At 41.1% G+C, this 16,888-nt stretch overlaps 1 protein-coding gene across 3 annotated transcripts in view; it reads left to right on the top strand.

Moving 5' to 3' along the window:
- The window catches only part of HPSE2 (heparanase 2 (inactive)), a 782,979-nt gene that overhangs the window by 753,975 nt on the left and 12,116 nt on the right, over positions 1–16,888 (top strand). For all 3 annotated transcript variants that reach the window (XM_004370016.1, XM_004370015.1, XM_004370017.1), the window contains 2 exons: positions 225–370; positions 8,322–8,468. In XM_004370016.1, the coding sequence (XP_004370073.1) occupies positions 225–370; positions 8,322–8,468 (293 nt within the window). The remainder of the gene's footprint in view (positions 1–224; positions 371–8,321; positions 8,469–16,888) is intronic.

Genomic DNA, 16,888 nt, shown 5'->3' with positions numbered 1-16,888 from the left:
ACTGGGGTGACCATGCTTACATGGTTAGGGGCTCACGGGGGTGACCATGCTTACATGATAAGGGGCTCACTGGGGTGACCATGCTTACATGGTTAATAGGGTCTCATGGGTTGTGATTCACTACTCCTGGTAAGAAGTGGTTTCTGGCTTGTGTCTATTGTGTTTATTCAGAACACGCGACGGTGTGTTCTCTCCCTGACTCTCTGCCTCTCTGTTCTCCTCAGGACTACTGGCTCTCTCTCCTTTACAAGCGCCTGATTGGCCCCAAAGTCTTGGCCGTGCATGTGGCTGGGCTCCAGCGGAAGCCACGGCCAGGCCGAGTGATCCGGGACAAACTAAGGATTTATGCTCACTGCACAAACCATCACAAGTAAGTCTTGATAGATAGCGCAGAATGACCACTTCCCAGGAGCTTGGGGCTTCGAGGCTCTTTTAGAATCTGTGCTGTCTGGGAACCCTTCAAGACTTAGCTCTCTCTGGTCACCAGTCTTCCTTAGTTGAAAACTGCCTCTGGAATCACTATACCTGCTCTTTGCAAGGTTTCAAACAATCTCTGATAAATAGCCTTTTCTCCAAGAAAACTCCCCTTCTCATACTTACAGGATTTATTCATAAAATCTTTGCTTACTTATTCATCCAACAAATTTTTATTTAGCATTTCTCTTTTCCAGTTGATATAATGCCCACAAGGCTTTTTTGTGTGCCTAAGCCTGAACCAAGGCAAGAGCTATAAAATCTACTCATATGAGCCACCAGCAGAGCTTGAGGAAGTAAGTCTACACTTCTGAGTCTAAGACCTAACATGTGAGGGAGAGCTATGCCATAGGAACCTAGCCCTAGACCAGTGCATCTCAAGCTGGGCTCCCCAAAACTAAAGGAGGGCTCACAGGTAGGCAGGCCAGCTTTAGAACCATTTTTGGGATTTCAAAAATCTTTTCAGCTCTTTTAAGAGTTAAGATGCTGAACAAAATCTGGGTTTCCTTTATTTGGGCTGTATTTACAACTCAGTGTGGTAATGTCTCTTTTTTTGTCTGAAGCACTGGTTGTCACTACACTTGTCTTTAAAACAAACAGGAAAATTTATTTCAGTAAACAAATAAATGTTGGCAAATAAAATATTTTAAAACATGAGGACCATAAGGTAAAAATTTAAAACTGGGTCTAAAGCAAAACCCATTAGACCAAACATGGCTTTCTTACATCACTTCCTGTTGAGGGGGCAAAGTAGGCAGACTGGAAAAGCGAGAACTCTTTCTCTTAATGCAGAGAAAACCTCAGGGGGAGGAAAGGGCCAGCAAGTGCCTCCAGCTCAGCCTTCATTCCCCCCCTGGCCTATCAGGGGCTAATCAAGGGGAGTGGATGGCACGAAGAGCCCTGAGTGGTCAGGTTACAGCAGACACTGCTTCTCCTTTCTTGATGAGAGAGGAGCCAAGCCAATTAATTTACCATGATAAGATTTTTCAAAGAATCACTCTGAGCAGAGGGGGGCCAGGGGCCAGTTGTCTTGTCTGTAGATACAAGTGCCTATTGTGGATAAAGGGTCACTGGTTTGGGCAGAGGCCAAAAGGTTTTCAACATCCCTTTTGCTCAGCAGGAAGTTCAGTCCAATACCTGACAGAGAGTGACTGCTTTGTGGCCTTGGCGTGGAGTTATCTGATCACCACACAAGGAAACATTGTATTCCTTGTCTCTGCCCAGCCTCAAGGTAACCACCCAAAAAGTGGACCCCAGTCTCAAGAGAGAAAAATTACTCTTGGCACCTTCTGTCCCTGTTGGAAAGCACATCAGTCTGTGGCCTTTATACTAGTGGTCGGAGAGCCCAGGGGAAAAATGTCAGTAGCCATGGGCTTAACAGGACTTGGGTGGCCTCCCTGAGGACTCCTTACATACTCTTATTCCAGTTTTCACCCTAACGCTCTTTAACATTCTCATGGAAAGTTGTCAGTAATATTCTGAATATATCATGAACTCAGGGGCAGTGTTTCTTCATTTTTGTATTATTAGTGTCTAATATAGTGACTGGCATGAAAAAGTTCTCAGTAAATGTTTGATGAATGAATGCAGAAATAGGACATCAAGATGTTACTGCTGATTTATAGTTGTAGCTCTTATCCCCTTTGATTTCACAACATCAGCCAGAAGGAGGCGGTGTAGTGAAGTGGTTAAGAATTCTGCCATTTTGTCTGGGGTCTTAAAAGCTTGCAAGCGGCCATCTAAGATGCATCAATTGGTCCCAACTGCCTGGAGTAAAGAAAAACGAAGAACACCAAAGACACAAGGAAAGTATTAGCCCAAGAGACAAATGGGCCACATAAACCAGAGACTTCATCAGCCTGAGACCAGAAGAACTAGATGGTGCCCAGCTACCACCAATGACCGCCCTGACAGGGAACACAACAGACAGTCCCGGATGGAGCAGGAGAAAGGTGGGATGCAGAACTCAAATTCTAGTAAGAAGACCAGACTTAATGGTCTGAATGAGACTGGAGGAACCCCTGAAAGCATGGCCCCTGGATTCTCTATCAGCCCAGAACTAAAACAATTTCCGAGGCCAACTCTTCATGCAGGGATTGGACTGGACTGTGGGACATAAAGTGATACTCGTGAGGAGTGTGCCTCTTAGCTCAAGTAGATACAAGAGACTAAACGGGCAGCTTCTGTCCAGAGGTGAGATGAGAAGGTAGAGAGGGTTACGTGCTGGTTGAATGGACGCGAGGAATCGGGTGGAAAGGAGGAGTGTGCTGTCATAGTATGGGAAGAGCAATCAGAGTCATATAACAGAGTATGTATAAATTTTTGTATGGGAAAAAATTTAAAATGAATTCTGCCATTTACTAGCTTGAGACCTCAAACAAGTTACTAAAATGATCTGGATTCAAGATTCTTCTCTCTACACTACCAGCTCCCCTCTGCTTTCTATGGGAAGTCACTCCAGAGCCTCTCTGGGAAAATGGTGTCACTGCGCTTCTGTCAGTGCCACTCTCTTTCTCCCATTAAAAAAAAGAAAGAAGAGACTTTGTTAATCCATTGCACACATGATCCTAATGATAATATAGGGAAGAAGGTCTTTATTCCTACTAAATTCAAAAACAAGAGTCCATAATGAGATGACAGAGGTGGCAGGTGCTACCAGGCAGGTACCAAGATAGAAGAATCTCTTCTTTCTCTAGGAAGCCACATGTCCTGTCTATGCCCCCACATCCTCCACAACTGTCATAAAGAAATACTATTGATTCATTTAGTTTATGTGTGGCCAGTGAGGCGAAGGTCAAAGACTTGTGCAGAGTGGTTATCTTGGCTTCACACGATTCAGCTCTCACCAATACTCAGAAAATATATGTCCTTGGTCAAAACAGGGACCAAGTGAGAAAGTGTAAATTTACTAGTGAAATAACCCAAAGAAAGTGTATTAAAACAACAACTCCTGTCTCCAGTATATATTGAATACTTGTTATTTGGCAATCATTGTGCCAGATATTTACATTTGTATTAACTTATTGAATTCCAAAGGTTCTATAGTGTCATACCTATATGCAAATAACATCATTAATGATGAAAAAAAATTTTACATTTGGAAAGAACCTTAGAGATCATTTGGCCTGGAGTCCTATTCAACATAGGAACCCCTTGTACAATCTTCTGTCAGATCATCATGCAGTCTCTACTTGAGTACCTCACTGCCTCTCATAGCTGCCACTTGCATTGTGGGTCATTTCTGAACTAGTAGAGAGTTGTCTCATGATTGATTTTGGAGAAAAAGTTATATATTCATACCCATACTAGCAGGTGCCTTTCTGCTTCCTGTTCTAGAGTTAGCAAATTAGGAGAATGGCAATTCTCACCCTAGATCTTCTTGTTCAGAGAGCAAACAAGTTTTGGCTAGGAAATCTTTTTATAAACCATTCTTCTGAGACAATATATGTTTCTGGGGAGGAGCCTAGACTCTTAGCCAAGTTCAGAACCGATTGGAACCTGGTGGATGTTGAAGCAAAATTGAGCCTTTTGGGGTTCAAGTTTGTTATTGGCAAAACATGACTTCCTGTTTTTCAGAAGAAGTTTTCTTAAAGGCTCATAAAAATGGTTCCTGAGGTTTCTTGGACATCAAATGGCTCTTACAAAACAATATTTTGATGAGTTAAGTGTAAATGAATCAGAAACATGTGGATTAAATTTCCTTTAAAATACACAGGGGCTTTGAAATTAAGGGGAAAAAAATGTTTGGCAAAACACGGCCTGACTCTCACCGAACCCAAAAACTTTGAATTAGATTTGGAGACAATGGACCAAGGCAGTTTTCACATACATTGACTTTCACTGGGAATGACCATGGGCTCGAACACATCGTTCTTCCTTCCCCTTCCCAGTCTTCCAGCTTCACCAGAGACATTTCTAGAAAATCTGGAAGTCAAGATACAACTCCCCATATGACACCCCCTACTTCTTACATCTAGGATATTCCAATGCCAGGCTCCCTTCCCTGACTCACTTCCTCCTCCTCCTCCCACGGCAACACAGAGAAGATATCAGGCAGGAAAAGAACAACCAGCAAAGATGAACTCCAGATACACAGATTATCTGCTAGTGAAAAAGTCTCACCACAAGTGAGATGTGGAGAAAGATAGCAGTTCTACCCAGACAGCTTCTCCCCCAGAAAGGTGCCTTCACTAAGATAAACCAAAGGCCAATTGGACTTGCCAGAAGGTTAGCATTTGTCCGCAGGCCAAACCTTCACACCTCAAGTTCTTAGGGAACAAGTATTCCTCCAAGAGTATTTTTCTGTGGGTAGAGAATATACATTCTTCAGGAATCTGGATTCTCAACACAGTACTTTCAGGTTGGTGCTGCACTCCCTAACCGAGAAGCCTTTGCTTAATGTCGTTGTCCACCAGCCAAGGGAGGGAGAACTTTGGCTGGGTAGCCTTCGATGCCAGTTCCTACCTGGGGAGGCTCCGTGAGTTCTGTGAGAGCCTCTGCACACTGGTCCCTGGCCTGGCTTTTGGTACTGAGTTATCTCCCTCAGGGGTACTATTTAAACGGGAATCAGACCTTTGCTGAGCAGCTTGAAAAGACAGCTTTCCCTGAAGCAGTGCTGTGACTTCAGGTCTCCCTCCCACCCACCACTTCCCCACATCCCACCCTTCTCTTCTGCAGTCTCCAAGGGCTCATTCCGCCCCAGCTCTGCAGAGAAGAAACTTGTAAATGCAAGCACATGGCTCTCTTCTCCTCCACTGCTGATCTTTGAGATGGTTGTTGCTGGTAGTTAGCAAAAGACTTACGGCAGTCTGGCAAACTGGATATTCACCCATGCTTCCTTTTGCTCACACTATGAAGCCTGGAGTATCTGTCATTAATAGGGTCTTCCTCAATTTTGCACACAGCTAAGCTAAGCTGAAAGCTGAATGGAATATAGTTGCTGTTCTTCTTTAGTGACATAAATGCTGACACAGGCTACCAGCACCTTTCTTCAGAGCTCTGATGAGAAAAGTCCGCTCAAATAAATTGTCATTCTCTTCTGACCTAACTCGTTTGGTTGGTAAAGCTAGTTCACATGCTGCAAGGGATTGAGGAGAGGGACTGGGGAAGGAGGGACTAGATAGGAAAGTCATTTCATAATGTATCAGAACATAAATACAGGCATCCAAAAAGCCTTCAACACAATAACGTGCCCTCCAACAGAGGCAATAAAAATAGTCTGATGCACAGCCAGCAGGATATACTTTGGGACTGTGTCCTATAGGGTTGCTATGAGTCGGAATCAACTCCACAGCAATGGGTTTGGGCTTCTCATGGCTCTAGGCAAATTGTTTCCCAAATCCAACTTAGCTACCAAATAGCCAAAAAAATGTTTTAAAATACAGATTTCCAGGCCATATCCCAAATCTATTGAATCTAAATCTCCAGGGATGAGTCTTGGAAACTATATATAAAAAAAAAAAAAAATCCCAAGTTATTATACTGACCTGCCCTTGGTCATTCAAGTTTTAATTAGCACATTCAGAAGCAGAGATGAGTGACCGGAGGCTGAGGGGTGCTTTTTCTTCGGAGGAATGGTGTTTCCATCTGGGCAAGGTTGCCTTCGTGTTTCTCTGGACTCCTCCTTTGAAGGCGGAGCCAGTCATTTTGTCTGTTTCCTCTCATTAACCCATCCAGATAGGGCCCCTAAGGGACACCTTAGAAACAAAGTCTTTTTTCCTACCAGAGAGAAGGAAGATAGAGAAAGAAATCATTATAGGTTTGTTGATACATGCTGAAAGGCTCTTACATGTAGGCATATAGTTCTCCCAGGCTTCTGAACATCCTGTGCTGGTTAAAAGGATTCCAAAAACGGTGAATAGTTTTATAATCTTAAGGTGGGGAAAATATCAAAAGCAGAAATCAAAAAGAAGATCAATAAATATGACTACATAAAAAATGTTTAACTTCTATACATGAGGATACAATGCAAACAAACTGAAATGATCAAAGAAAACTGGGTGAAATTTTGCAACATATACACAGACACGGGATTGCTATGCTTAACGAATAAATAGTTTTCACAGGTCAATAGAAAAATGGGCAAAGTAATGAACAGGCAGTTCATGAAAGTAGAAATAAAAACGACAGGCAAATGAAAAAATGCTGAACCTCAGTATGAATTAAAAAGTACAAATTAACACAACACTGAAATCCCATTTTCACCTCTCAAGTTGACAAAGGCATTTTAAAAGTTTAATATCTAGAGTTCCTAAGGAAATAAGGAAGTGGGTGCTCTCATGCACAGGTGATGGGGCAAATTGGTACAAGCTTTCTGGAGAGTTAATATCAATTTATCAAAAGGCGCGTAACAGGATAGATGAGGTTAAGAAAGGACCCAATACAGGCTGTTATGTTAATGAGGCAGGACTCAGTCTACAGGATTAGGTTGTATCTTGAGTCAATCTCTTTTGAGATATAAAGAGAGAAGTGAGCAGAGAGGAGAGGGACCTCATTACCACCAAGAAAGAAGAGCCAGGAGCAGAGCACATCCTTTGGACCTAGGGTCTCTGCACTGAGAAACTCCTAGACCCAAGGGAAGATTATTTACAAGGATCTTCCCCCAAAGTCAACAGAGAGAGAAAGCCTTCCCCTGGAGCTGGTGCCCTGAATTAGGACTTCTAGCCTCCTAGACTGTGAGAGAATAAATTTCTGTTTGTTAAAGTCAAAAAAAAAAAAAAAAGAAAGGACCCCAAAATCTCCATGCCTTCCTCAATTAAGAAAATTTATTTCTCGTTCATACTACTTGTAGCTCTTCAGTATTTTTATTCCAGGACCCAGATCAGTAAAGCAGCCTCTATCAACAACATTGTCAGTCTTCTGTCAGAAGGAGAAGAGGCATGGCAAAACATGGGTTGGCTCTTAAAGCTTCTTCTTAGAGGCTTTAACATGTCCATCCATGTTTCATTGGCCAAAGCAAGTTATGTGATCACCTTTGGGTTCAACAGATGAGGGATATAAAAATCTTCCCACAGGAGTGGGCACCACTGGGAATGAACCAGAAAATTTGGTGAGGGATCATAATCTGCATTTCCTTTGACCTAATGATTCCAACTTCTAAGACTTTATCTATCAGATATAATCATGACGTGCAAAATGTTTACATACAATTAAGCCCTTCATCACGTGATTTATAATGGTAAAACATTGAAAACAATGTAAGTCTCTAAAAGTAGAGGATTAGTTAAATAAATTATGTTACATTTCTATAATTGAAGAACTTAGCATTCTTCTGCAAGGAGAAGAATATATAACAATGTGGGAACACGTTCAAGGCGTTCATTAAGAAAAAAGCTATGTGAAGAGTGTGATCTCATTTATGTAAAAACTGAGTAATATACAAGTATGTGTCAAAGTGCTCCATAAACATTTGTTAAATTGATAAATTTAAAAATACTGGAAGGATGTTTACCAGAATGTTATCAGGAGTTATCTCAAGATACTAGAATTATGGAGAATTTTCCTTTTCTTCTTTGTGTTTCCCTATATTTTTCCTTTTTTTTTTCCATCAGCATGTTTTACTTTCGTACTCAGAAAAAAATATATAGTTTTGTTTTTTAAGATCATTTCAATAAATTTAAACAAAAACAAAACATGTGGTGGGAATTGGGTATCTTCTTTGCAAGAAACCACAATAACAAATTCTTACTGTCTTTGAAGGTCTACAGTGACCATGAATCAGAAAATAAGTGCTCTCTTCTGGTGTAATCCTGTTTCGTGCAGTCAGTCTATAAATTATTTAAGAGCATCTAATTGACCACTTTGTTTCCATCTTTTCTCTCCTTTCTCTCTCTCTCTCTGGATCTCAGCCACAATTATGTTCGTGGATCCATTACACTTTTTATCATCAATCTGCACCGATCAAGAAAGAAAATCAAACTAGCCGGAACTCTCAGGGACAAGCTTGTGCACCAGTATCTGCTCCAGCCCTATGGACAGGAGGGCCTGAAGTCTAAGTAAGTGCCAACCCTGAAATAGCTTCAGGAGCAAGTGCATTAGGAGCTGAGGGACAGGAAGCTGGAGTCACCCCTCTGCAGAAGACACTCAGGGACTCAGTGGGACAGAGTAGGGCAAACGATGGTCTGGAATCAGGGAACTGCTAACTCTCTTTGGGACCTTGGTCAAATCCCTCCCTATCTCTAGGCTTAGATTCCTCAACTGTAAAGTTAAATAGTGGACACAGGGCACTCTTGGTATTTGGGCAAGACTGTTCTTCATTATGCAGGAATATCTGGCACATTTCAAGCTATTTGGCAGCCTTGCCTCTTGCCCACTAAATGCCAGTAGTGCCCCCTAGTCTCTGTGACAACCATAGACACTCCTAGTTGAGAACTTTCCAACTATAACGTTCTGTAATGCTTTGACTCCCTGTTTGTTATCATTTACAAACCTAATGAGGCTTAGAGGAGGAAACACGACTAAGGGTCAACAGTTCAGAGATCAAGAATCAATTCTGCCCATAACTGTATAACTTTGGGCACATCACTTTTCTGGATCTCAGTTTCCTCATCTGAACATTAGAAGTTATATTCTTGGGGCTCTGTGGTCCCTTCAAACTCTGTAAATAGGGGATTCTGTAACAATCCCTACATCCCTCTGTCTATTACAGACTACTGACAGCACTGACCCCTATCAGCAGAAAGCAGCTCTAGGCCACGGTGAGAGAGGCCTGGTCAAGGGCAAGACCATCCCAGCTCCCCGACCAAGGCCTCCCAGGAAGGGTATGGGATGCTGTACAGACTGGGGGCGTTCCCATTCCATTTTTAATGTTTACCAAGTTTAACAAAGCTGTAAACTTGGAGCAGGTGGCTTGCACTCCCACAGCTGCCCACAAATATTTGAGCTGTAATTGTTAGCTGTTTCGCTGCAACCTTGGTGGCTTCATTTGGCTTCCAACTGTATGTGCAATGGGAACAAAACACAATCTGGGAAGTCACTTACTGAACCTCCTTAGCCCGCAGTAGATCTGTGTTTTCAGTCTTAGTTCAAATACTGGCTCTTTTTTCTGGCTGTATGTACATTGCTTCTACTTTTCTTTCTTCCCAGTCCTACCTATATCAGCAGGAATCACTTAAGTATTTTATACCCTCTCTCTCCATGTCCCAGTGGTCTTGACTGGTGTGCTGAATTCCTAGCCCTCATTCTAGGCAGAAGACGTGGTTCTGGTCCCAGCTTCACCACTAACTAATTGTATGGCCTGGGCAAATCCTTAATTTCTCTTGGTCGCAGTTTCCTCACCTGCAGAATTCAAGGTCCATTGTATGATCAGTAAAGTCCCTCCCAGCTCCAAAATTGTCATCCTAGATTTAATTTCCTGAGGACCATGAGAGGGTTTAAGTCTCCTAATCCTACTCCCACTGCCAGTCAGTGATAAGCTGCAAAGCCATTTTTGGCAAAAGGGCTGACTTCTCAGTAGTGATTGTGACAGGTTAGGGTTCTCTGGAAAGGAAGAGTTTAAGAGCAGAGCCACCTGACCTGCCCAGTGCCAGGAAGACTGCATGTACCGTGAGGAGAGAACTGCCCAAATGCTTTAGTGAAACATTGCCTCAGTGTCAATCCCTGCTCTGCCACTTGCTGGTTGTGTGTCCTCGAGCAAGTTATGTAATTCTGTGAGCCTCGATTTCCTCATCTGTAAAGCCTCTCATTTGGAGAGGAATAGATGAGACAATCTGTGTAAAGTTCCTGACTATGGTAAATGCCTACTGCCTTCCTTTTCCGCAACTCAGAACTCTAGCTGGTTGAGGGAAAAGAAGAAAACAATTTCTCTCCCTAACCATGTTCTTCAGAAGTGGAGTCTTCTCAGATTTTTAAGATAATATGCTGATACTGGTTAAAATGTGATAAAAAGTCATGACAAGAATGACATAAAAGCAAAACCATGAAACATGAGAAGATGGTAGTCAAAAGGTGGCATGTTTTTATGAGATTGTGTCCCCACCAACCAAAGGTGGAGGCCTTCAATCCTACTAATCTCATCCCTACATCCCTTCCTCCAAGATTTCTTCCCTGGTATTTGAGGCTGGCTATGCCTTGGCCCCTGTCCTGCCTATACCTGTCCTTAAGAGTGACTGAAGCGACTCTCACTGGCTACAGATATGCTAGATAGATAGATAGATAGATCAATTATGTTGTGCTATAGCTCACCTTGTCATCATATTGGTAAGAAGTTATGTTATGGCTTTGTTAGGAATATAGGAGAGGGACAGGGACAAAGAAGATTTTAGTCCATAGGGGTTCTGAAGAAGATTTGCTAACACCCACTGAGATTAAATAAGGGATGCTGTCATGAAATTGGAAGTACAACAGAGCTGGACTCCGAGGCCTGAATCTGAATCTAGATGCTACCATTTATCCATATGATCTAAGGAAACCTCAGTTTCCTTACCTGCCAAACAGGGGTATTATGAGAATCAAATTGGAACATATGGGTGAAATAAAGCCTTCTACAAAAGAAAATTTCACACACATATGCATACACATATGTATATAAATATAAATTCAGACACACACATATGATTTTACATATGTTGTATTAGAGAGAGTTTTGGACTGGAAATCCATAGAACTAGATTCCAGCCTAATCCTGCCACCAATTCATTGTGCGCCTGTGGGCCCTTCACTCACTTCTCTGAGTCTATTCCTTTCCTGTAAACTACTGCTAATCTAACTCCTCTCCTGTTCTAGACTTCAGTGGCTCTGACCCTGTGCTGCACCATCTTGTACTCTGTCAAGAACATGCTCAGTGCAGCATCCAGCGCTCTGCTCAGTAACTACTAAATAAAAGCAAGAGCCCTCAGTGGTTCTGGGATGGGGTCTCACAGAAAGGGTGTGGTTGGGGTGCAGCAGACTGTGCAAAAAGAGATGAAAGGAAATGCTAGGAAGTGATTTCAGCCTTTGGTGTCTCTTTGTCTCTCTTACAAGCCTCTGGGACCAGACTTCTGTGTTCTGTGCCTGCTAATTCCTTGCTGCAGCCTGAGGCAGCATTAGCTCAGAAAAGGGCTGGAAAGCTCTGGGAGCAGGGGAACCTATAATTGTCCCTGTCTGGAGGATCCAGGAAGAAGTTGTAGAGCAAGTCAGTGCCCCTCCAAGCCACCAGTTAGACATTTTGGCCTGGGGTCTCAGGAGTAGGGAGACATTGGCAAACTTTTGTGATTGATTGAGAACATGGGAAATTTCTCATTCTCTTAGAATTGCCATCAGAGCTGGGAAGATTTAAAATCTCTGAAAGAGTATCTCCATACCTCAGAGATTCCATGTGAACGCAGGGCTGAAAAAGCATCCAGGTTCATAATGAAGGTTCCCATTTCCCACTTTAGTGAATGATCCAAACATGAGACCTACTACTCAAAAATTCCTTATATAAGAGATTATTCTAGGAACGAGACGAAAGGTGAATGCCCTATACCTTATAGGATAGTAAATGACAAACTTTTAGAAAACTACAATGTGTCCAAGAGAAGGGTATTCTGGGTCTAGAATACATATTCTTTAATTAATGGTGAAAGAAATGAGGAAGTTCAGTTTAGGGGAGAGAAGTAAGGAAGGTCATAAGGACTTTCTTCAGATATTCAAAGGACTGCCAGCTAAAAGAAAACAGATTTTGTCTACAATACTCCAAAATGACAGAAAAACAAGGAATAGAATTTAAAATAGATTCACTTTAAAAGAAGCTCATTTTCCAAAGATTGCTTGCTCTGACCGAGGACAAGACAGGCTTTCTCCGAAGGTAACCTATTAATCAGAAGGCAAGTGGCCATCTCAGAGGTGGTACAGAATTCTCAGTAGTAGGTTGAGGTAAAAGATCACTGTTTCCCATCAAAGTCTAAAATCCTATTATTCTCTTCTATTGCCCTTTCCCCCACTCCCACTTCTCTCTTGGAGCTTGTGGTCTCTATGGTTACCAGAAAAGCAGGTTTTCAAGCCACTGAAAGGCCATACAAAGAGGCTGTGCTAGAAGGAATGGTAGTAACATCTGGCTAGTTTTTTCCCAGAATATATCCAGCTGTTGGTCCCTCTCCTGTCATGTTTCCTGGTTTCTCCTCTTTCTGGGAGGAAGATTGTCCCATTCATGTCCAAGACAACAGTTCCCATTCTGGGTAAGTCAAAGTTGAAGAGCGCCTTTGGGCAGCTCCATCATCTCCAAAGGAGGAAATCTGCCCAATGCCTCATGTGATCACAAATCAATAAACACTGTCCTCCATGGAAACAATTCTACCTGAGACATAAATATCTCCTATGTCTGTCAACAAACAGAGAATCTACATGAAGTTGGGCCAAACAAGTTAACTTACATCAAAAAGCAAGAAGACTCACGTTTTCAGGGAAAAGTCAAACCAAGAACAGGTGCTTGGTCAAATCCCAGTGTTCCTCCCCATGTGTCTTGTTCAATTCCATTTGGAGGGAAAACAATCCAAAAATGAGAAAAAAAAAGGAAACATCTTTCATCACATCGGCTGTTCTATTCTGACTCACTGACCTGAGGAAATCAGCCAATGCTAAGAATCCTGAGGTAGAATGACACTTCCAGGTGATCCGATTCATTCTCCTGCCCACAGAGAGGCTGTGGCTAAGCCATCTGGACCCAAGCGTGCCACATGTTTAAAGACCTCTCAGGAAGGAGTGGCCACAATTTCGATGCTTTCTAAACACTTAATTTTATAAGAACACTGGGGCCCACTGTACCTGTGGCTGAGACTTTATACATAATAAAGAGCTTTAATAGCCATCATCTCATTTAACCTTCTAAATAATATTATGAAGCAAGTAAGAACAAGTTCCTGCTTCACTCCCATTTTAGAATTAAAGAAACTGAGTCTCACAGCTTTAACTGACTTATTCAAGAGTCACACAACTTATTCAAGAGCTAGAAAGTATCTAGCATTCAGTTCTTCTGACTCCTAATCTAGTGCACTTTCTTCAACACTATGCTACCCCAACTGTCCATTATTATAAAATTATAATTACACATTGACAAGTATACAGTATAGATGACTGTAAGATACAGTTTGGGCTCATTTCATCTTAGACTTTTTATATAAGGAATACATTGGAAGAGTATTATACCCGGCATGTTCTCTCCTTTAGGCTAACTCATCCTAGTTCCATTAACTTTTCTTCACAAGCCCTAATTATGGCCCCATCTTAGAAGTTCTCCTCTGAGTTACTTCTAAGACTCTCTGTCTTTCAGTCACAGAATTTAGTGAATGGAAATTTTATTTTCAACAACATTGGAGAATAACCTTCTTCTATGCTATTCTCAAACAAGGATTAATAAATACCAGGAATAACTGTAAATTGGTTTAATTTTAGGTCTGGAAAATCAATCTCAATATATTATACCCTAACTCCATATACACAGGCACAACCAGCTCCCCTACACCTAATGGAGCCTTCCTGCAAGGGTATATTCCTACGGGAAAGATTCTGACAGAGGAGGCTTCCCAAGAAAACTAGCAAATATATTTCTTCATCCATTCAGCAACTTTTTCGAGATCCTACTTTGTACCAGACACAACTTGTTCCTCTTCAGCAATCTGACTTGCAGTGGCAATTCATAATAGCTAAAACTTTAAGTGAATTGTGTTCTTATAAGAACTAAGGAATTCCATAATAGACAAATTATGAAAAAGTCTAAAGGTAAAATTCAATATGAATGCTTCAGATCAGAGTGCCCCTTGATCTTTACTTCCTAATGTCAGGCCATGTCATCATCTGGCCTTCAAGAGCTATTTAATGTGGGCTGTTTGGAGGTGGGGTTGGAGTTCTGAGATCCCTGCCTTCAAAAACTCATTTCTTTTATTAGAAACGAAAAACCAACAGGAAGCAGCCTGTGGGTAGTGCCATAAAAGAGGGGCAGAGTATTTCTCCGTTGGGGCTAAGAGGTTCCAGAATAAATATTTAACTTCATATCTCCTTTAGCAGCCATGACTTTCGCTAAAAGAATCTCAACGCTCCTATCAACCAAGAATCTTACTGCCTATTCTGTAAAGAAATGAACTTTTTTTTTCTTTTTCCGCATACTCTTCATTTTTTCCATCTCTCCGGGATATAACTTTTGCTTTGATTTCACCCTCATTAAATCTTATATCAAAGAAAAACACTGGCATTTAACTGCATGCCTTTGAGAGGTGTCATTTGATGTTAGCCAAACAGAATGGTTCTGAAAATACTCAAGCAACTCCCAGGTGCTGAAACTTTAAAAATATCTTCATGTCCCTGTTGGAACAGACTGCATTATGATACTTCATCTCCAGATCTCACTTGGCAAGTGTAAAAAGTCCTGAGGTCTAAACTGGTCACCACCTGACCCACCACAATCTCTGTCTAATGATAACTGGAAGCACCACATCTAGCGTCTGGACACAGATAGACCTTGTAAAAGGAGCTTTGGGAAAAACTGTAACCTTAAGAATTCTGTACCAAGACTTCTCATTCAAATGTTCAAACAAAAAATCTGAAGACCTGTTCTCTGGGACCAAAGGGCTATTATTCCATTTATTCCAGCAGACTGAAGACATCTAAGTGTTTAAGTTCTGTACTGGTGATATTAGTTGGTACCTGGATTTTTTTTAACTCTGGTCAACCAGATGTACTCCCTAAAGGTTTCTATTATCTTCACTTTTCAGGGATCATTTAATTTCTTCTTAAATAAACCATTCCACTGCTGTTGCTAAAAGATGACTTTATACAGGAAAAATTTGGAGGGACTCTTAAAGGTCAAGAAGTTTCTTCTACAGTGTCCCTGGCAGAAAACCATTCGGCTTCTGTCTGATGGGACTGCTCATCTCATGAGTTGGCCTACTCTAGGAATGGACAGCTCTGACTGTAGGAAAGATCCTCCTTATCTAAGGCCAAAGGCTGTTTTCTTGCCATTTCTACCCTTGCTTTAGAAAAATGAAGCAGAATAAATGTATACCTTCTTCTCCATAACAGTTTTTCAGTGTCTCCCCCATAGAGTTCTGGTCTCTAAGTTAAACACTTGTAGCTCCTTCACCCATTCCACAACCAGATTTCTAGATTGTTCACCATCCTGTTCACTTTGGAGTACATTGAGTTATAGGACTTTATCTCATATGACTGCTTGTTCAATTTTCCTACCTCAGACAAGCTTAAAGAGGTATGAGAAGTAGTAGGAAATGTGAACGTTTTGTTATTACAATTTACCTCACCAACACAGAGAAATAATATTTTTAAATCTTTGCCAACCTCATAGTGAAAAATAATATTCTTATTTTGTAACTTGGAGTGTCAGTGAGGTTGGAGATTTTTCCTATTATCCATTTTTTATGAATTTTCTATGCTCATTTTTTTATTGAGGTATTAGTGTGTTTTCTTAATGATTTGTAAATTTTCTCCACTTTAAGGAAATTTCCCCTTTGCTACCTATCATATGCTTTGAAAATATTTTCTCCAGTATTTTATTTGCTATTTTTTCCAAGGATTTCACTTTTAGGGTATTATCTTGACATATGGAAATGTTCCCTTTTTATATACTTCAATCTATTTATATATTTATATCTAAGAAGATCTTTTTTTAAAAAAAAAGCGAGGCTTAGTATGAAGTCCTTTTTTACCTGGAGGAAAAGGCCCTGCTGATGCAGATACAGCCACATCATCTTCAGCCCTTTGAAAGGCCACTCAGAGACCCTCAGCAGGACAGACAAGTCACAGAGGCTTGGAGCACTAAGTGGCAAGAAAGGTACTGGGGTTGGGGAGATTTACGACCTAACTCAGAGTGAGCAGGAAAATGGTCCTTAATCTAAACAGCAATGTTCAAGTTAGCGTTTCAGTCAGGAAAAGTCTGAAATAGATGCTGTAAAAAGTAGGAATATAAATATATATAAGCATATTATATGTATGAAAGCAACTTTTACTTAAGGCTCTGAGGAAGTCTGTAGAAAAGAAGTAATTATGTAGAGAAATGAGCCTTAACAAATCTTCAGTTAATGAAACTAGAGGAGTTTGGATTCTTTTAACCCTTGTGGTAATTTGAAGTGTTTTGTGGCTCATAAAGACAGAGTAGCTATAACCAACATATTTAGTGGTATTTGAGTAAATAGTTATATACAAACCTGAAAAAAATGGGAGAGGCTACTGAATAATATATTCTTAATCCCCTTAGTTCTTCTTTCCTGAAGAAAGCTTGGCCCACTCTTTGTAGGGAGCTATCTGTGACAGCCTAAGACCTGAGAGATATCTAAATGACTTGATAGAACTCGCCCTTCAAGAAAAGAAAAAAGTTTCTTTTCAGTGTTAAACACAGAACGTTCATTATCGGTGTGAATGTGTCATCTGATTTGTTCTTAATTCATCCTCTAAAGCGTTACACGCATACTTCCCTGAGGAGCTTAGTCACCGCTAGTGTACAAGCTAGAGG

Source organism: Trichechus manatus, unplaced genomic scaffold (assembly GCF_000243295.1).
Source record: "Trichechus manatus latirostris isolate Lorelei unplaced genomic scaffold, TriManLat1.0 scaffold00007, whole genome shotgun sequence".
Classification (NCBI taxonomy): Eukaryota; Metazoa; Chordata; class Mammalia; order Sirenia; family Trichechidae; genus Trichechus; species Trichechus manatus.
The sequence above is the reverse complement of the archived record's forward strand: the minus strand, read 5'-3'. Positions and strand labels throughout refer to the sequence as shown.